At 43.4% G+C, this 22,202-nt stretch overlaps 2 protein-coding genes across 2 annotated transcripts; both read left to right on the top strand.

Annotated features, from left to right (window-relative positions):
* The first annotated feature begins 1,032 nt into the window (after positions 1-1,032).
* On the top strand, positions 1,033-7,739 carry LOC112253113 (cytochrome P450 26B1). The gene is made up of 7 exons (XM_024425045.2): positions 1,033-2,004; positions 2,605-2,859; positions 3,296-3,520; positions 3,786-4,061; positions 4,443-4,598; positions 4,810-5,253; positions 6,130-7,739. The coding sequence occupies exons 2-7, from the start codon at positions 2,656-2,658 to the stop codon at positions 6,463-6,465; spliced, it is 1,641 nt and encodes a 546-aa protein (XP_024280813.1). The 5' UTR covers positions 1,033-2,004; positions 2,605-2,655; the 3' UTR covers positions 6,466-7,739.
* A 1,371-nt stretch (positions 7,740-9,110) lies between these two features.
* Positions 9,111-18,576, top strand: LOC112253112 (cytochrome P450 26A1-like). The gene is made up of 7 exons (XM_024425044.2): positions 9,111-9,483; positions 9,703-9,927; positions 10,063-10,344; positions 10,463-10,612; positions 10,703-10,837; positions 16,790-16,942; positions 17,947-18,576. Exons 1-7 carry the CDS (start codon positions 9,295-9,297, stop codon positions 18,286-18,288), a joined length of 1,476 nt encoding a protein of 491 aa, XP_024280812.1. The 5' UTR covers positions 9,111-9,294; the 3' UTR covers positions 18,289-18,576.
* The last annotated feature ends 3,626 nt before the right edge of the window (positions 18,577-22,202 follow it).

The raw sequence follows: 22,202 nt of genomic DNA, 5'->3' as shown, positions 1-22,202 counted from the left end.
AAAATCATGTGACTGTCACGAATACCTAATTAGTAATTTGTATCTATTTCACGATCATTTGTGATGGTGTGCTTTTAGGGTAGGGATAGGCGATAGGTGCTCACGTTGCCCCTAATGGTCGGTAGGATAATGCCTACGGAAATCAAGGCCATAATTTCACAATTTTAAATAATTTGACAGTAATCCACTAGAGCCTCCATACTCAACTGGCGTTGAGGTCGCATGGGTTGTGAGGTGGGGGTTTGTAACTACGCCGACAAATTACATTATCCATCTGGACCTTTGCCACCTAGGACATTTGTGATGGACCCTGCACTAAAGTTTGGCCTGGCTGAGTTATGTAACAGTGGGAACAGCACAACAGACATAGAGCATGCAAAGACCAAGGTCAGCTCATATAGTGACTATGTACACTGTCACTCAATCGGACAGTAACATTAGCAATCTCACAATTAATTAAGAGGAACATATTCACGATAACATGGCTTGCCATAGGAGGCTCAAATAAGATTTGTTAACATAGTGCATCCTTCTATAACTGATGCCATCCACATAGCCTAACAGGCTTATGAGAAATGTTGGTACATTTGATATGGTTGATATAGCTGTTATAACATCGGCCTATGTTATTACCTGTTAACAGTTTTGTGGTAGTTTACATGTCCTAATGGTGAAAATTACGTGACCCTTGTTAACTGGCTATACAAAAAAGTTTTCAAACTTTTTCACCAAATTTTTGGATTTAGCCATAAAGGGTCATTACACACCCATTTGCCATATAGAGTGACACGGTTGGTTAATGACATGTTTACAATGTGAGGCCGCAGTCTAACATTTTATTTGAAATCAAACTGAAGATAAAAGTACCCTTTTCATCTCACAATAAAACAAAATAGGTAGACAATTTTGGACCACATTGATCTACTGTATCTATTTTTTCACATGTTATTTCATTAGATACAAATATCTTTTTTAAAATTAGACTGTAGGTTACCCTCTTGTATTGAAATTCTTTGTTTAAACATTCAATTTACGAATTTGGCCAACAATCCAAAATGTGTGCAACAGGTGTTCTGTCTGTTCCCTGATCGAAAAAGGAACCCACCTGGAAGAACTGAGGACACCAGTTACCGGCATCTCTGGGGCACGCTTCCACTGGCCATCACTCATCAACACTAAATATGAGACGAAACCCAATTCTAACCAGAGGAATGTTAACACAACCACGCGTAAAGCATTTCCCGAAGTTTTGAATTGAAGCTAATGTTATATTTACATTTCTTTCGACATTTGTGTACCAGTTTCTAAAATGCTATATTGTGGTTTTAATCTAACACGTTCAACCTGTGATTTCAACATTAAATATGAAGACATTCAACTGCGTAAATTACAGGACAAATCATCCGGAAACCTAGATTTGTTATAATTTGCTCACGTTAGATTAAGTTCTAGAAAATGTAAATAGTGCTATTTATCCGAGAAAATAAATATTACCTATACCTTTGCAGGTTGAAATAATCTTGAAATCATGAAAACTTGTTCAGATTATTGTTAATTTGTTGGCCAATATGTATTATTATTCACGCAGGTTGACAGGGCATGCAATACAAAGGCCTGCGCCATGTCCATGCCAATTGAGAACTGGTCTATGTGAACAGAGTCGGTCAAACTGAAGGGTTTCAGTGATTGGTTGGTTACCTGTCTCCTCAATCAGCTGCCATTCGATCGCCATACCCTACACGCTCTTTCAAAGCCGCATCGCTCGCGCTCACTCAATCTCCGAGTGCTATCACAAACTTTTCTCCAATCCTGGCGATTTAACGAGCTCTTTAGATATATATAAAAAAAAAAAAAAAACGTTATACGTCATCTGCGAAGGTGGATCATGTAGTGTTCCAATATTTATAAAGCTCCGTGCGAACAATACATTGTGGAGGAGGAAAGAGACCTTTAAGGACGAGTTTCTCGCTGCTGTCAGCGACTTGGTTCCACGTTTAAGACAAGGTAAGGCTCTCTACACCTATTTCAATATTCCAGTTGTTTTCTTTGATGTTTTTGTGTTTTTCTCAAGCTACAAACGCTTTTAAAATAGGCAACTTTTTTCAGTGTTACTTTCTTAAAGTTAGATACTATACGATTATTAGTCAGCATCCGCCTTACACGTCTCAAACGTTGGCCAACTGTAGGCTACTGTATTTCAATCAATGTGAGTGTATCCCCCGCTTTTGCTTGATTTAGTACAATGCACTATAAAACGCGGGACGCCTTGGGAATATTGAACACCCTGACCTGTATAAACGCACATAAATAGACAAGCCGACGTATGTAACCTGTACAACTATTTGGAATACTTGTGAGTTTGTCGTCATTCAAGGGGAAGTAAATTGAGGCGGAATGAAGGAGACTTCCAGTAGATATAAATCAGGATCATCTTTTTCTTTCGTTTAGCCTACTTAAACCATCTCTTCTGCATAATTATCAGAAACCATGCTTGTCATACAAATATGTGTCTGTTAAGATTGGGAAGTAAGTTGCATGAATAACAATTCCAACATAAAAGCGCCATTAACGTTTTGGGAAATTATTTGTCTCTACTCTGGACAGAGAAAAGAAGCACGAGTCAGACTTCACACAGTAGCACGTGGATTTTTGGAGATGTTCCTTCTGGAGCTCAATCACTTGTCAGCGCTGGTCACTGCGCTCACATCAGTGCTCTCCGCCCTGATCTTGCTTGCCGTCTCCAGGCAACTGTGGACCTTCCGGTGGACCATTACGCGGGACACAGAGAGCAAGTTGCCGCTACCCAATGGGTCCATGGGCTGGCCGCTGGTGGGAGAAACGTTCCACTGGCTCTTTCAGGTATGAGGAGTATTGTTTAGTTTTTTTTTACAAGCGTTCCAAGATAGACTATATGTGCCTTTTACGCGACGTATGTCACCATGCATGTGATGAGCTAAAGGGTTTGTTTGTGTTAAAATGTGCAAAGAAACAGCACACAACTTATGAAAACATTACATCTCAGTTCAGTATACTGTATACTGAATATAATGCGTCCATGGTACTATACTTGTGTGGACTTGATGAGCGTGTGTAATTCATTCTTGCGGTGAAAAACAGACGCTTTCACTTCAATTCCACACCGCGCTCCTGTAGGAATGCATCCCGCTTCCAGACTGGGCGTAAACTAGGAGGCACGGGGTAGAGCCTTAAGGCCATGGGTAGAACGCGCCCTCTTTATACACATGAACTGAACACCTCCTTTGCCTCTTTTGTGTGTGTTTGTGTTTTACGACAGGGGTCCAACTTCCACATCTCCAGGAGAGAGAAGCATGGCAACGTTTTTAAAACTCACCTTTTAGGAAAGCCTGTTATCCGGGTGACTGGTGCCGAAAACATCCGTAAAATCTTGCTTGGAGAACACAACTTGGTTTGCACGCAGTGGCCTCAGAGTACCCGTATTATCCTAGGACCCGACACCCTGGTCAACTCCATCGGAGATTTGCACAAGAAGAAGAGAAAAGTAAGGATGAAATAAAGATAAGTAAAAACCCGCAGGGGACATAACTTGGTGAGGCATGATCATCTTCTAGGCCTGTTACTCGCCAGGGAGGCAAATCAAGGCAATAAAATATGCACATAATTCCCTGCTGTTGTTATTGAGTTATTATAGGTAATAACTAGAGAAGTATCGGGATGATTAATTTGGTCTCAAGTATTATTCAATTGTTGTCTGGAGTACCTTGTAGCCTACCAGGTGATAACTTTTTATTATGCTTTCCTTTAAGATCTTGGCAAAAGTCTTTAGCCGCGGGGCCTTGGAGACTTACCTACCTCGCTTGCAAGATGTTGTCAAGTCTGAAATTGCAAAGTGGTGCTCAGAGCCTGGCCCGGTGAATGTTTACGTCTCAGCCAAGTCTCTCACATTTCGCATTGCTGTCAGAGTCTTGTTGGGACTGAAGATGGAGGAAAAACGCATAGTTTACCTGTCTAAGATCTTTGAGCAACTCATGAACAACCTCTTCTCACTACCAATTGACGCACCTATGAGTGGCCTCCGCAAAGTGAGTAAGCCTACAGCCAACAATGTTATAATGCTGTAAAATTATTCGCATATTTATTTTATGTTTTAATCAATGTAGAAATCATAGTCCTGAGAAATGATAACCCTGAAATGATAATACGTTTATTTATGATTAATATCTTTATATGTATAAAAACAAAACTATTGTAGCCTAATTCATATTGTATGGTGTGGCATGATAACAAAACTATTTTTCTAACTTGCAATGGTAACAAAAAACTTGCACATCACATTAACTCCCAATATGTTATTAGAATGGAAAAGAGTAAATATAATATATTTTCAAGCACTGAATGGAAATATCCCATCAAGGCAGCTAAAAATCCATTAGACGCCATGCTGATGTATGTTTTCTTCTCAGGGAATAGAAGCCCGGGAAATCCTACATGCGTGCATGGAGAAAATCATAGAGGAGAAAATGCAGAAACAACAGTCTGATGAGTACTATGATGCTTTCGATTACATGTTGATCAGTGCCAAGGAAAATGGAAATGAACTCAGCATGCAGGAGTTGAAGGTAAATGATTGTATTTTTCTGTTTAACCATTCTGCTTTCTTTGGTCATATGCTTATACAATCCTACATTTGCAATTGTATAGTCAAACTTATTTGGAGGTTTATAGCCTACTAAGGTGAATTGACCATTTATTTACTTTGGACGGCCAAAACAAATGTCCAATATTATAGCTTAAATTAAATGTTCATTGTGTTCTGTTTCTGGTGTCTAGGAAACCGCGGTGGAGTTAATATTTGCTGCTCACTCAACTACAGCCAGTGCCTCCACTTCGCTTATTCTTCAACTCCTGCGGCACCCCGCTGTGGTGGAGAAAGCCCAGATGGAGCTGGAGTCCGAGGGTCTCGGCTACGAAGCACATAGCGCCCACAGATGCTCCGGCAAAGAAAATGGTCTGAAAGGTCCTCTTGCTGCGGAACATGAGGAACATCGGCCTCTAGACGCAGAGGACACCCTGTTGATGAATGGGAACGGGACTGTTAATTGCGCACTGGATGAAGACGAAGAAGCACGGTGTTCTCGGTCTCATATTCCTTGTTTAACTTTGGAGAAACTGAGTCAGCTACGTTACATTGAATGTGTCGTCAAGGAGGTCCTGCGGTTTCTCCCGCCAGTGTCTGGAGGATACAGGACCGTGCTACAAACATTCGAATTGAACGTAAGTATATAATTACGCGCGCTTTTTACACACTACGGAAGCGCACTACACTCTTTAAAAAAGGGTTCTGGAAAGAACCAGAAAGGTTCCCTTTTGTAGGGTTATTTGATCAGAACCCCAGGGGTTATTCTTCACTGAACCATTGGGTTGCATACAGGGTTATATTTGGAATAAATGTCGGTTCTATATACAACCTTTAGTAGTGTTATATATGAAGCATTGAACACTTTTTGGTTCTATCGAGAAGCTTTTTTTCTAAGAGTGTATTGAAGCTGACCTTAGATCAACCCCATGACCAGGCCACACCGCATCATACTTTAGATTTAATGTGATGTCGGGCAATTAGTCCCTCAACTGGCTAGAACATAAAACATTATTCGAAAGCAGATACAATGCGATGTCAGTATTTTTTTTAAGTAATTGAGCGAGTTTTCAATACACCATAATGTGTGCAGCGCTCAAGTGCATCTCCCAATCATTGCTCCATATAAAGTGACCAAGAGATTCACATAGGCTTTTATTTGAAATTAGGGATATAGTGAACTGAGGACCCTAGGGTAAAAGTATAAATAACTTTGAAACCGTCTGGATATCCTATGCCCGATGGTGGATACGATTAGATATATTCTAGTCGGATTATGAAAACTTTATTCATACTGATTAATAATTGACTTACAGTTGATAAGATTCATATTGATGTTTAGGGTCCATGTGATATGTTGTGAGATACAGATGATGCTGAATATGCCTTAACATTTCCGGAAGTCAAAGAGCATTCAATCTAACTGTAATGCCGTTGTCACTTGCCAATAGCAATCTTGTCCTTGTAAATATTGTATTGAAGTTGAATTTTTGTTTTGTCTCTCTACTTCCAAGGGCTACCAGATTCCTAAAGGATGGAGTGTAATGTACAGTATCCGGGACACCCATGAGACAGCTGCAGTGTTCCAGAGACCGGAGATCTTCGACCCAGACCGCTTCGGGCCGGAGCGTGACGAGAGCAAGACTGGGCGCTTCAATTACATTCCATTTGGTGGCGGAATAAGGAGTTGCGTCGGAAAGGAACTTGCCCAAATGATACTAAAAACCCTGGCAGTTGAGGTGATTGGCACGTGCAAATGGACACTAGCCACGGAAACATTCCCCAAGATGCAGACGGTGCCAATAGTCCACCCCGTCAATGGACTGCATGTGCATTTCAATTACGCATAGCCTACTCCGATAGTTTAGAGATGTCATTGTGTTATTATTAAAAACATTAACATTAAGCTCATTAACTTTCCGCAATTGCAATATTAAGTTATTCAATCTGAATGCATCAGCAAGAACCCTATGCTGTGAGAAACACGGTGGTCATTGTAGAGTGGAACCAATGCATGGTGCCAGTGACCTGTGATGATCTGCTTATCGCCAAGATCGCCTTTTTACGCACTGGGAAAAGTGACTGCATACATTTGCTATTCTTCACGGACATCCGGGCGCCCACTTCCATAACATAGCAAATCGAAAAATGATAGCCTATATTTCAGCACCATAATGCAATATACAATGGACGAGTAGGGCTTTCCTCTCAGAACAAACATTATTTGTGCTCAGGACTGATTATAAATATCCGTCTATAATACGAAATTGTCTTTCAGATCTTGCACTTGGTCTCCACGAAAGACTTTCAGAAATACATTCCAAATGTATGTGTTTATGTCCAGTATGTAAGTAGATTGAAATGAGATGTAGTCCTACATTTCTAGGCTAAATAAGTGTATGTGTGTATGAAATGAAGTAGTATTACAAATAAGCTTTATTTATAGAACACTTCGGTTAAGTCTGTGTACATATGGAATAATAATGAATAGGTCTAGTTATTTATAATCAATGTAAAGCATAGACCGTTAAAACAAACCATAGGCCTAGAGTATCGCTAATTATTTGATTATAAAGTCTATAAATCAAAATGCAATTATATAAACTTACCTAGAGAAAATAACCAATTATTATTTGTATTCTTATTATTATTACATGTTCCATCATTATGAATAATCGTTTGTTGATTTTGAAGCATGATGGAAGCGCTGTGAAATGACCCGGTTAAGATGGATTCATGGAAGGAGATAGCACTTTTTCTCCTTTACGGAGTGTGTATATACACTATTTGTTCTATTGATTGAATGTGTGTATTTTTGTGTAGATGTTGCTCGTATTATCTATAGAACGATGTAAAGGGTAAATTACAAAAAATGTGTATTTCTGCCATAGAATAGGACATTTTACCATACAAAATGTGCATTTGCTGCCATCATGTTAACCACAATGTATAGATTCCCGTTCTATAAAAAGAGCAATATGAACTTGTTTATAGATAAAATTGTTAAGGTTTTGATAATATGACATTTGATAAGTGTGCCAGTATTATCACAGTATAAGCCTATACAATATATTATGAAATGTGTTGTTTTTAATATGCCAAAATATAGTCAATTGTAAGCGTAGTGTACAGTCTTAGTGGTTAGTTGGGTCTGTTTTCGTTCGCCAACTCATATCATTGAATTCCATAACCACAAGAAGGATTTGCATATCATTTGACAGGCTCCGCCCCCGAAGATAAATGGAACCTGAAAGGTTACACCTTCAGAGTGAACTCGGATTGCAGTGTGACCCTCTAGTGAACCATTTAACTCTGCCCTATTGACCCTCAGTTTAGGTGACGCTTTGTTAACTGTGCGTTCACGAGCAGTGACCACAACACCAATGATATCTCACAACATAATTTCCACACCAAAGAATTCTAGACCTATAGGTCACTATCTGACTTTCCTCCATAGACGACTGAAATTATTAATTGTAGGTAAAACACTTGATTTAAACCCTCAGACCACCCACGTTTAACAGAACTACCCCCTCCCTTCCACCCACCCAACCACACACACACACACCCTCTATCTTCCTCGCTCTCTCTTACCAAGTTAAAACCGACAGTGTAAAATGACCCTTCTCAAATTACCTCCAAAAAGGTTGAAATTATTCTAAATTGTAGGCTATACCCTATAGGTTAATTGAGACATTGAAAAACAATGTATGAAATCCTGACGTCAATAGGCCTATAGATTGAGATAATGTTTGATTATGCACTCAATTTGATTGTCATGATTGACAGAATAGACGACTGTGAGGATGATGGCACGATCCTAATTATAAGTGGTAAAGGGCCCTGTAACTCGTCATTTGGTGGGCAGTGAACTTGGCGACGTTTTGGCACCAGAGTTCACACGGATGTCACGGTCCATGTTGTAGGTCACAGGCAGGGCAACGCATAGAAATGGGACAGAGCGTCCCTGCCCCCAAATCTGTTGGAATCGCGCTGCGGTAATGGGTTTTTAACACAGGGTGCACAGAGAACGGTGATTTGGAGAGTGTTAGATGGCATCTCCATTTCAAAGTAATCTATTCATTAACAGTACAGCCCGTAGAGTAAACTAAATACAAAGCATGAATCCATTACCGCTAGAAAAATATAGGACAATACATTCATATGAATGCAAAGTGAACACAGATGCAGCGCTTGTCCTAGCCTATTGACACATGTGTCAAGCCTGGATGTCCTCTTCATGGACACGAGTGTCTCTCGGAAGTATAATAGGCCAAATGTTCTATTTACATAATCAAGCCCGATCAGTCTCAGACTAGGGGGTTTAGCTTGTAAACGAAGAACACGATATATTGGGTAACCGATGAGGTATTTTCCAAAGTAAAATGCTTATATTCTATTGTGGGGCCGCACACCAATAAATGGTTAAACATTCGTACCAGTCCACTGTGGGCGGAGCACGGGGCGCGAGCAAAAGCAACACAATTAAACATGAACTCTGAGTGAACTAATTTGTCTGGCCCAAGGTAAGATGAGGCATGGTTGGGGGAAACGGGAGAATAAAAGCGCAGAATGGAGGGTGAGACACAACAGTCAAGTGCAACACTTGGCTACTTCCACTCCCCGTGGTCCATTCCCCGCCGTCCATCTTGCACTTGTTTCACAAGATTCTCCTAGAGATGGGGTTCGGCGCTTTATTCATAACATGTTTTTGCACTCTCGTGCTCCCACTCCTTTTGATCGTGGCGGCGATGAAACTGTGGGAAATGTACGTCATTAGTGGAAGTGATCCAACCTGTCAGAGTCCTCTTCCTCCGGGTACCATGGGACTGCCCTTCCTTGGAGAGACGCTTCAGATGGTCCTGCAGGTAACTGATGATGGAAACATCAATTGCAAACTCTGATCCTGCCTATATTTACAGTGTGCAGCAGGCTGCTGTCGATTAGTTGGGGTTATGCATCAGGCTGAAATGTCCTCACAGAAGAGTATGCTATTGAAAAAACTGAAAGGTTGTTTAGTAGCCTAATTCAAGCCATTTAAATATGCAATTAATAGTGTGCACCTTTTCTACACGATTTATTTTCAGAGAAGAACATTTCTAAAAATGAAACGTCAGAAATATGGATATATTTATAAGACGCATCTCTTTGGGAGTCCAACCGTGAGGATAATGGGTTCAGAACATGTGAAACAGATTCTGATGTCAGAACACAAATTGGTCGCGGCTCAGTGGCCAGCATCAGTGCGACTCATCCTCGGGTCGCACGCCCTCTCCAATGCGCACGGCGCGCTCCACAAGAGCAAGAAAAAGGTAGGCAATGTTGAGTAGCCTACAAATCTGTGTAGGCACCTCATGGTTTATACTTATAATGAAAAACACATTGTAATTTACCACGCCTTTTCCTTATAGCATACACTTAAAGCGCTCTCTCCTGTTTGCCTGCAGGCGATCATAAAAGCCTTTTCCCGGGAAGCCATGGAACAATATATTCCTGTGATCCGGGAGGAGGTGAGATGCGCCGTGGATAACTGGCTGCAGAGCGACTCTTGCGTGCTAATGTACCCAGAGATGAAGCGCCTCATGTTCCGCATCGCAATGAGGATCCTGCTTGGCTTCGAGCCCGAGCAATCAAAGACCGACGAGCTGGAATTAGTGGAAGTGTTCGAAGAAATGATAAAGAACCTTTTCTCCCTACCAATCGATGTTCCTTTCAGCGGCTTGTATCGGGTAAGTTGCCTGTGAAATGGTAGGATTGATTGATTGAAGCAGCCCTGGAATGCGTCACATGGGGCTACAGTGTGCGCACAACATTATTGACCGATATTTTTCACCATTCCGTTTATAGGGTCTGAGAGCGCGCAACATCATCCACTCAAAAATAGAGCAAAACATAAAAAAGAAGCTTTCCAATATTGATAACAACAACAATTATAAGGATGCGCTGCAATTATTGATTGAGGACGGTGAGAGGAAGGAGCAGCGAGTAAGCATGGAGGTAACAGATGCCTTTCATTTTCATGGTCATTTGATTCTACACACTGCCATTTACTCCATGTATGAACCATTATTTATGTATTTCCAACAGGAGATAAAAGAATCTGCCACAGAATTACTATTCGGTGGCCACGAGACGACAGCGAGCACTGCGACCTCTCTGGTGATGTTTCTCGGGCTGCATGCGAATGTCGTGCGTAAAATGCGCCATGAGCTTCAGGAGAAGGTTGGTATCACCAGAGGAAGAGGCGAAGCGCGAGGTATAACTGGGCCCAAAATCTGTTTTCTCCAGCAGGTGGCGTTTTTTCGTATATTTTTCGCTCACTAAGTAAGGAATTTTTGTATGGCGGTCAATGAGTGTCGAATTTGGTTAACAAAAAATTAAATAGCTTATTTGCTATGTGTGGTTAATTTGATCGACTAGAAGTTTAGTAATGCGTAGGTTGTTATATTAGGTTATTATAAATGTACTAATATAGCCTAAGTAGGACACGTGACATCTCAGCAACTTTGAGAAAAAACACTTCATATTGGTGTTGTGGCTGTTGTTCACGCTCATATCTGCCCTCTCATTGGCTAGACTGCTGTCCATTTTAAAGACTTTTCTTTTCATTGTTAGAGCGCCCAAAAGGATCTTAAGGATAAGTTTATCGTTAGATGCATTTGTAGGAACATCGTTAAATCTCAGAGCTGTTTCCCAAAATCATATTTATGGACGTTGCACTTGAAAACGCTCGGAATCTAACGCCTGCCTCAGAACACTCAGCTAGGTGCGTCATTAGATGCTTTTTTGCTCACCCGTGTCACTTTATACACATAAGATCTCCGCTAAACATAGTATCACGTGGTTTATCTGTCTGTGACTTCTGATCATTGAAGAACAAAGTTGACTGAAAATACGAAGTTGCCAGTGTCTTTGCAATTGATACAAACAAGCGACGTAGGCTATAACAAAATGCCTCAAATAAAACCGAGATGACTGCATTACAATATAAATAGTAGGCTATAGGTCTATTTCAAACATATTGATATAACATTTATTAATGTTCAATCAATTGAGTTCTATTTTGCAACTTCTAGGCTACTGTAGTTTAACATGTGCGCATCTCCCTATCTATCTTTCGATCCTATCAGTATAGACACATGCTCCAACGACGCACTTTGCGACCGTTCTTTCTGCATGATTTTTTGGGAAACATGTTACATCTTCGGCCGTTGTAGGAAAGATGCATCGTTAAAACACTCCTAAACCTAAATTCCATCGCTCTCAGGAAACTGGACCCTGGTCAATATAATGGATGCTGGCTGGATAATCTGTGGTATCGCTATGTATCTTTTATTTATTTGATGTAATTCACCTTTATTTAACCAGGTAGGCTAGTTGAGAACATGTTCTCATTTACAACTGCGACCTGGCCAAGATAAAGCAAAGCAGTTCGACACACAACAACACAGAGTTACACATGGAATAAACAAACATACAGTTAAAAATAAAGTAGGAAAAGTCTATATACAGTGTGTGCAAATGAGGTAGGATAAGGGAGCTAAGGCAATAAATAGGCCATGGTGGCTATATTTATTTATCTTGCTGTTTTGCTTCCCAGTATCTCTACTTGCACATTCATCTTCTGCACATCTACCATTCCAGCCTACCTGGTTAAATAAAGGTGAATTAAATCAAATAATCATAAATACAGTATGGGGATGAGGTATTTTTGACTGTATGTTTGTTTATTCCATGTGTAACTCTGTGTTGTTGTGTAATTTCAATATAGCAATTAAACACTGGAATGGTACATGTGCAGAAGATGAATGTGCAAGTAGAGATACTAGGGTGCAAAAGAGCAAGATAAATAAATACAGTATGGGGATGAGGTAGTTGGATGGGCTGTTTACAGATGGGCTATGTACAGGTGCAGTGATCTGTGAGCTGCTCTGACAGCTGGTGCTTAAAGCTAGTGAGGGAGATATGAGTCTCCAGCTTCAGTGATTTTTGCAGTTCGATCCAGTCATTGGCAGCAGAGAACTGGAAGGAAATGCGGCCAAAGGAAGAATTGGCTTTGGGGGTGACCAGTGAGATATACCTGCTGGAGCGTGTGCTACGGGTGGGTGCTGCTTTGGTGACCAGTGAGCTGAGATAAGGTGGGGCTTTACCTAGCAGAGACTTGTAGATGACCTGGAGCCAGTGGGTTTGGCGGCGAGTATGAAGCGAGGGCCAGCCAACGAGTGCGTACAGGTCGCAGTGGTGGGTAGTATATGGGGTTTTGGTGACAAAACGGATGGCACTTTGATAGACTGCATCCAATTTGTTGAGTAGAGTGTTGGAGGCTATTTTGTAAATGACATCGCCAAAGCCAAGGATCGGTAGGATGTTCAGTTTTACGAGGGTATGTTTGGCAGCATGAGTGAAGGATGCTTTGTTGCAAAATAGGAAGCCAATTCTAGATTTAATTTTGGATTGGAGATGCTTGATGTGAGTCTGGAAGGTGAGTTTACAGTCTAACCAGACACCTAGGTATTTGTAGTTGTCTACATATTCTAAGTCAGAACCGTCCAGAGTAGTGATGCTGGACGGGCGGGCAGGTGCGGGCAGCGATCGGTTGAATAGCATGCATTTAGTTTTACTTGTATTTAAGAGCAGTTGGAGGCCACGGAAGGAGAGTTGTATGGCATTGAAGCTCGTCTGGAGGTTAGTTAACACAGTGTCCAAAGAGGGGCCAGAGGTATACAGAATGGTGTCGTCTGCATAGAGGTGGATCAGAGAATCACCAGCAGCAAGAGCGACATCATTGATGTATACAGAGAAGAGAGTCGGCCCAAAAATTGAACCCTGTGGCACCTCCATAGAGACTGCCAGAGGTCCGGACAACAGGCCCTCCGATTTGTGTCGTGGAAATTTCCTCTATTTACCAAATCATGGGAGCAAACCACACACACAAGTCAGAGTTACTTATCAAAGTCCATCTTTAATTATATAAGCTCTATAGCATTTTGACTTTCAACAGTTCAGTATCTCTAATGAAAAGTTGAGAGTCCCCACACAACGGCAAAATGGGATCCTTTATAGCAAAGATACACAGGATAAGACAGCATCGGCATAATTCATTGTTCAGCTTTGTCTCCTTACTCAAACCCCAGAACCATAAACCAACCCTCCATATCAACAGGCATATATCAAATTGTCATTTAGATACAAACCATTCTAAATACAACCAATCCTGGACAAGATCACACAGACACACTGACTGGCACACAGACATTGTGGAGTCAAGAGATATGTTTACACATGATGATACTTTGACCTCTCCCCTCTGCAGCCCCTGCAACTTAGTTTTGACATAGAACAGATAACTGCAACCTCGCCACAGTATTATACAAAAATACCATTCTGATGAGAAATAACTTACACACATTTGATGAATATAAAACATCTTTCATATGTTACCAACAAATTCTGAATCTCCCACGACATTTGACACACTGAACTCTATCAGAGAAGTAGTTGGTGAACCAGGCAAGGCAATCATTTGAGAAAACAAGGCTGTTGAGTCTGCCGATAAGAATGTGTTGATTGACAGAGTCGAAAGCCTTGGCCAGGTTGATGAATATGGCTGCACAGTAATGTCTCTTATAGATGGCGGTTATGATATCGTTTAGGACCTTGAGCATGGCTGATGACCATGACCAGCTCTGAAACCAGATTGCATAGCGGAGAAGGTACGGTGGGATTTGAAATGGTCTGTAATCTGTTTGTTAACTTGGCTTTCGAAGACCTTATAAAGGCAGGGTAGGATAGATATAGGTCTATAGCAGTTTGGGTCTAGAGTGTCACCCCCTTTGAAGAGGGGGATGACCGTGGCAGCTTTCTAATCTTTGGGAATCTCAGAGAGGTTGAACAGGCTAGTAATAGTGGTTGCAACAATTTCGGCAGATAATTTTAGAAAGAGAAGGTCCAGATTGTCTAGCCCGGCTGATTTGTAGGGGTCCAATTTTTTCAGCTCTTTCAGAACATCAGCTATCAGGATTTGGGTGAAGTAGAAATGGGGGAGGCTTGGGCGAGTTGCTGTGGGGGGTGCAGGGCTGTTGATCGGGGTAGGGGTAGCCAGGTGGAAAGCATGGCCAGCCGTAGAAAAATGCTTATTGAAATTCTCAATGATAGTGGGCAGCTAGCCTCAGTGCAGTGGGCAGCTGGGAGGAGGTGCTCTTATGGACTTTACAGTGTCCCAGAACTTTTTTGAGTTTGTGCTACAGGATGAAAATTTCTGCTTGAAAAAGCTAGCCTTAGCTTTCCTAACTGCCTGTGTATATTGGTTCCTAACTTCCCTGAAAAGTTGCATATCACAGGGGCTAATCAATGCTAATGCAGAATGCCACAGGATTTTTTTGTGCTGGTCAAGGGCAGTCAGGTCTGGAGAGAACCAAGGGATATATCTGTTCCTGGTTCAACATTTTTTGAACGGGGCATGCTTATTTAAGATGGTGAGGAAGGCACTTTTAAAGAATAACCAGGCATCCTCTACTGATGGGATGAGGTCAATATCCCCTTCTAGGATACCTGGGACAGGTCGATTAGAAAGGCCTGCTCGCTGAAGTGTTTTAGGGAGCGTTTGACAGTGATGAGGAGTGGTCGTTTGACCGCAGACCCATTACGGATGCAGGCAATGAGGCAGTGATCGCTGAGATCTTGGTTGAAAACAGCAGAGGTGTATTTGGAGGGCAAGTTGGTTAAGATGATATCTATGAGGGTGCCTGTGTTTACGGATTTGGGGTTGTACCTGGTGGGTTCATTGATAATTTGTGTGAGATTGGGGGCATGAAGCTTAGATTGTAGGATGGCCGGGGTGTTAAGCATGTCCCAGTTTAGGTCACCTAGCAGCATGAGCTCTGAAGATAGATGGGGGGCAATCAATTCACATATAGTGTCCAGGGCACAGCTGAGGGCTGAAGGTGGTCTATAACAAGCGGCAACGGTGAGAGACTTGTTTCTGGAAAGGTGGGTTTTTAAAAGTAGAAGCTCGAATTGTTGGGTATAGACCTGGATAGTTAGACAGAATTCGGCAGGCTATCTCTGCAGTAGATTGCAACACCGCCCCCTTTAGCAGTTCTACCTTGTCGGAAGATGTTGTAGTTAGGGATGGAAATTTCAGGGTTTTTGGTGGACTTCCTAAACCAGGATTCAGACACGGCTAGGACATCCGGGTTGGCAGAGTGTGCTAAAGCAGTGAATAAAACAAACTTAGGGAGGAGGCTTCTAATGTTAACATGAATGAAACCAAGGCTACAGGTAACTGCCATAATAAAGGAAACAATTGAGTAAATGAGGGACATAATATATTGAAAGCAGTTGCTTCTACACATGTGTGGCTCCTGAATTAATTAAACAATTAACATCCCATCATGCTTAGGGTCATGTATAAAAATGCTGGGCAGGTCATTATTTTGGCTACCATGGCTATGCCCGCATAGGATGATAATGCCCCCATCCACAGTGCACAAGTGATTACTGAATGGTTTGATGATCATAAAAACAATGTAAACCATATGTCATGGTCTTCCCAGTTACCAGATTTCAACCCAATTGAACACTTATGGGAGATTCTAGAGTGTGCCCGAGACGGCATTTTCCACCACCATCAACGTAAACACCAAATAAAGGAATTTCTCATGTAAGAATGGTGTCATGTCCCTCCAAAAGAGTTCCAGACAATTGTAGAATCTATGCCATGGTGCATTGAAGCTGTTCTGGCTCGTGCTGGCCCAACATAAGACACTTTGTGTTGTTTTTTCCTTTATTTTGGCAGTTACTTGTATTATGCATTTAAGCAACACTATGCACAATAGGCTAGCATTAAAAGCACTTGATTTTGTAGTGCCAATGACATGGCATAATATTATTTAAACATGATTTGAAACCATAAATCATTCATTTACAACATTTTCTATGACAAGAAAAGTATAATCAATAGAGGCCCATAGTTTTTTGGTTACGATGAGATTAAGATCAGACACAAATCTCATTAAGGTATTTATAAATCATATTCTTCCAAATCTAGGGCTATATTTAATTGATTTAATTTGCTGCACACCTCACCCAGACAGTGGTTTTAATAAGAATACTCTCCATGCAAGAAGCATGTCCCCCTATCCTCTGTGTAATTAAATAGTAATATATTTACAGCATTTGTTGGGAGCCCAATCAGAGGACAAACCCCTGAGTACTGAGTTGTTGGAGCAGTTGAAGTACACCGGATGTGTCATTAAGGAAACTCTCCGGATCAACCCTCCTGTCCCTGGTGGCTTCCGTGTAGTACTGAAGACTTTTGAGCTTAATGTAAGTAAACTTCCGTGTAGGTCTTTAAAAGGTCCTACACGGACTCAACTCCAGCCACTTTACTAAGGGAAATTTATGTAAAAAATGTATCACTAGCCATTTTAAACAATGCCACTGAATATAATGTTTACATACCCTACATTACTCATCTCATATGAATATACTGTACTCTATACCATCTACTGCATCTTGCCATCTTTATGTAATACATGTATCACTAGCCACTTTAAACTATGCCACTTTTATGTTTACATACCCTACATTACTCGTCTCATATGTATATACTGTACCCGATACCATCTACTGCATCTTGCCTATGCCGTTCTGTACCATCCCTCATTCATATATCTTTATGTACATATTCTTTATCCCTTTACACTTGTGTGTATAAGATAGCAGTTGTGGAATTGTTAGGTTAGATTACTCGTTGGTTGCTACTGCATTGTCGGAACTAGAAGCACAAGCATTTCGCTACACTCGCATTAACATCTGCTAACCATGTGTATGTGACAAATAAAATTTGATTTGATTTGAAGGCCCTGAAATAACACTTACACAAGATTTTAGGCTAAAAGTTTAAAGGAGGCATAATTGATTGTCTTTTGAGAAACACAAAATGGAAACCATGTCCTGTTATAGCATATGAGTTTTTCTACAAATGTCTCACACACAATATGGCAGAAACTCTATTATATGTATTAATATAGAGCTCATGGTATACATAACAGGAGGCTACTGAGGGGAGAACGGCTCATAATAATGGCCAGAACGGAGCAAATGGAATGGCGTCAAACACCTGGAAACCATGTGTTTGATGTATTTGATACCATTTCACTGATTCTGCTCTAGTCATTACCACAAGCGCGTCCTCCCAAATTAAGGTGCCACCAACCTCCTGTGATATACATCAAAGCCTTCAGAAACTGTATAACAATTGGAATAAAATTATTTGAAATCATTGCCATCCTCACCCCAACCTAACATCATATATTGTGTCTCCTCAGGGCTACCAGATTCCCAAGGGTTGGAAAGTCATCTACAGCATCTGCGACACTCACGACGTGCTGGACACACTTATTAATAAGGAGGAGTTTCAGCCAGAGAGGTTTATGGACAAGTCACCAGATGACTCCTCCCGGTTCGGTTACATCCCCTTTGGGGGTGGTGCGAGGACATGTGTGGGTAAAGAGTTTGCTAAAGTTTTACTTAAGGTGTTCCTGGTCGAGGTGGTCACCAGATGCGACTGGACTTTGTTGAATGGACCACCAACAATGAAAACAGGCCCAACCGTTTATCCAGTGGATAATCTGCCCACAAAATTCACCAAATGTATCCAGACCTACTGATAGTGAAATATTGGCATTTATGTAAATACACTAAATATTTTATGAAAGACATATTGTGTATTTTTTATATTACATATCTTTTGTACGACAGATATTTCTGTCAACCCCAGTAGCATTGTAAAAGCAACATTTTTAAAAGCACTTCATGTTGCACTCCAATAGTTCTGAGACAAATCATTTTATGGATATTTTGAAATACAATTGTTTTAAAGCTGTACTTTACCATTTTCATGCAACTTAACTCTGTTGTTGCATGTGAAATGTTTTCAATAAAAACATGGAAAACTATTATTTTGAACAAAACCATTTCCATTTCCCAAATATTCTGACTTGGCATTGATAGAGCCCACCCACTGGGCACATTTGTCACGACTCCGACCGAAGGTGGCTCCCCTTCCCGTTCGGGTGGCGCTCGGCGGTCGTCGTCGCCGGCCTACTAGCTGCCACTGATTCTTTTCTCCCCCTCCTTAGGTGTTTCTCCCCCTCCTTAGTACACCTGTTTTGAGTTGGTTATAATTAGTGAGGCTTTATTAGTCAGCCGGCCCGCCTGGTTCTTTGTGCGGGATTGATTATTGTAAACCTGGTGTTTGCATTAGATGTACATGTTCGTGCATTTAGTGCTAGACTGTTTTTGTTTCCCTGTGTCTGGGGCATTTGGTTTGAGCACTCGTAAGTGGGGTGACCGTAGTTCACCGTGTGTGCATTATAAAAACCACTTTATTGAACTCTGCTTTCCTGCGCCTGATTTCACCCTCACGACACCCAGGACCTTACAGAATCCCGCACCCGAAAGAATGGAGTCAGCAGGAGCAGCAGCCAACCCTCTCCCATCGATGGAGGATCGGGTCCTACACCATACCACCGTTCTCCATTGGATCGGAATGGCTAGGGATCAGGTGATGGAGAGAATGGACCGATGGGAGAGAGGTGGTCTCCTCTCTCCACCTTCGGCTCCCCCAGCTCAGGACTCTCCATCCCCCGGCTCCAGCGCTCTCTGTCTTACGCTCCCGAGGGTTTATGATGGAGCGGCGGCGGGGTGCCAGGGGTTCTTACTCCAGCTGGAACTGTACCTGGCCACCGTCAGACCCACTCCCTCGGGAGAGGATAGGGTGAGTGTCCTCATCTCCTGCCTCACGGGTCGTGCTCTGGAGTGGGCGAACGACTCAGCAAGGAGCACTACCCAGAGTTTTCCCGCCATTTCCGCGCCGTGTTTGACCACCCTCCAGATGGCCGAGCGGCGGGAGAACGACTATTCCATCTCAGGGAGGAGAAGAGGAGCGCCCAGGATTACGCGTTGGAGTTCCGGACCTTGGCAGCAGGATCTGGGTGGAACGACTGGGCCCTTATCGACCACTACTGGTGTAGTCTCCGGGAGGACGTTCGCAGGGAGCTAGCGTGTCGGGACACCGCTCTTTCCCTGGATGAGCTGATTGACATGTCCATCCGACTGGACAATCTGCTGGCTGCCCGCGGGCGTTCGGAGAGGGTCCTGTGTGTTCCACCACCCAGCACCTCAGCTCCCGTTCCGATGGAGTTGGGAGGGGCTGTGCTGAGGGGTACCGGAGGAGGAGGCTGCCCCTGCACCAGCTGTGGTCGGAGAGGACACACGGCCGATCGGTGCTGGGGGGGTCCATCTGGGAGTCGAGATGGCAAGCGGAACACTTCTCGATCACCCCAGGTGAGTCAGCACCAAACTCACCCAGAACCCCCTGTTGGTCACATGTTTGTCTTGATTTTTCTTCTTACATTTTTCCCCTCTTCCCAGCATAGGGCGCTAGTCGATTCAGGCGCAGCTGGAAACTTTATGGATCGCGGACTCGCTCTTAAATTAGGTGTTCCGCTTGTGCCGATAGATTCTCCCTTTCCCATGCACTCCCTAGATAGCCGGCCATTAGGGTCAGGGGTGGTCAGGGTGACCACGGTGCCACTGGACATGGTAACGCAGGGGAATCATAGGGAGCGTATCAGTCTCTATATTATTGGTTCGCCTGCGTTTCCAGTGGTGCTAGGGATTCCCTGGCTGGCCCAGCACAATCCTAACATTTCGTGGAGACAGGGGTTTCTCCAGGGGTGGTCAGAGGAGTGTTCTGGAAGGTGTCTGGGAGTTTCCATCGGTGCCACGTCAGTGGAGAGTCCAGACCAGGGTCCCACGGTGTGCATTACCCCTGAGTATGCCGATTTGGCAATCGCTTTCAGTAAAAAGAAGGCGACTAAATTACCACCACATCGACCAGGTAGGGATTGTGCGATAGATCTCCAGGTAAACGCTGCGCTTCCCAAGAGTCACGTGTACCCATTGTCCCAAGAGGAGACGTTGGCTATGGAGACATATGTCACAGAGTCTCTGGGACATGGGTACATTTGGTCCACCATCTCACCCGTCTCCTCGAGTTTCTTTTTTGTGAAGAAAAAGGAGGGAGGTTTGCGTCCATGTATTGATTATAGAGGTCTAAATGCCATCACAGTGGGGTTCAGCTACCCACTACCTCTCATTGCTACGGCAGTGGAATCATTTCAGGGAGCGCAGTTCTTCACAAAATTGGATCTCAGGAGCGCGTATAGTTTGGTGCGTATTCGGAAGGGAGATGAGTGGAAAACCGCATTTAGTACCACATCGGGCCACTATGAGTACTGCGCCAACACGGGTGCATCAGTGAACAGCGTCTTTAACCCATGCCGTATGGGTTAAAGAATGCTCCAGCCGTTTTCCAATCCTTTGTAGACGAGATTCTCAGGGACCTGCACGGGCAGGGAGTGGTTGTTTATATCGATGACATTCTGATCTACTCAGCCACTCACGCCGCGCATGTGTCTCTGGTACGCAAGGTGCTTGGTAGACTGCTGGAGCATGACCTATACGTCAAGGCTGAGAAGTGTGTGTTCTCCAAACGAGCCGTCTCCTTTCTGGGTTATCGCATTTCCACCTCGGGGGTGGAAATTGAGGGTGACTGCATTAAGGCCGTGCGTAATTGGCCGACTCCAACCACGGTAAAAGAGGTGCAGCGGTTTTTGGGTTTTGCCAACTACTACCGGAGGTTTATCCGGGGTTTTGGCCAGATAGCGGCTCCCATTACCTCACTGCTGAAGGGGGGCCAGGTGCGGTTGCGGTGGTCAGCAGAGGCGGACGGAGCTTTCAACAGGTTGAAGGCGCTGTTCACTGATGCACCCGTGTTGGCGCATCCGGACCCCTCTCTAGCATTCATAGTGGAGGTGGACGCGTCCGAGGCTGGGGTGGGTGCCGTGCTGTCACAGCGCTCGGGTACGCCACCAAAACTCCGCCCCTGCGCTTTCTTCTCGAGGAAGCTCAGCCCAGCGGAGCATAACTATGATGTGGGGGACCGGGAGTTGTTAGCGGTGGTCAGGGCTCTGAAGGTGTGGAGACACTGGCTTGAGGGGGCTAAGCACCCCTTTCTCATCTGGACCGACCATCAAAATCTGGAGTATATTCGGGCAGCTAGGAGACTGAACCCATGTCAGGCAAGGTGGGCCATGTTTTTCACCCGATTCCGGTTCACGTTATCTTATAGACCGGGCTCCCAGAACATGAAGGCGGACGCACTGTCCCGCCTTTACGACACGGAGGATAGGTCCACCGAACCTACTCCCATCCTTCCCGCCTCAAGGCTGATAGCACCAGTGGTATGGGAGGTGGACTCGGACATTGAGCGGGCGTTACGGGCTGAACCCGCGCCTCCTCAGTGTCCGGCGGAGCGGAACTACGTGCCGCTTGGTGTTCGGGACCAACTGATTCGGTGGGCTCACGTCCTACCCTCCTCGGGTCACCCTGGGGTGAGGAGGACAGTGGGGAGCCTTCGGGGGAGGTATTGGTGGCCTACCTTGGCTAGGGACATTAAGGTTTATGTCTCCTCCTGTTCAGTATGCACCCAGAGTAAGGCTCCTAGGCACCTTCCTAG

Source organism: Oncorhynchus tshawytscha, linkage group LG06, assembly GCF_018296145.1.
Source record: "Oncorhynchus tshawytscha isolate Ot180627B linkage group LG06, Otsh_v2.0, whole genome shotgun sequence".
NCBI classification, from domain to species: domain Eukaryota; kingdom Metazoa; phylum Chordata; class Actinopteri; order Salmoniformes; family Salmonidae; genus Oncorhynchus; species Oncorhynchus tshawytscha.
Note: the sequence above shows the minus strand (reverse complement) of the source record. Positions and strands in the feature narration are given on the sequence as shown.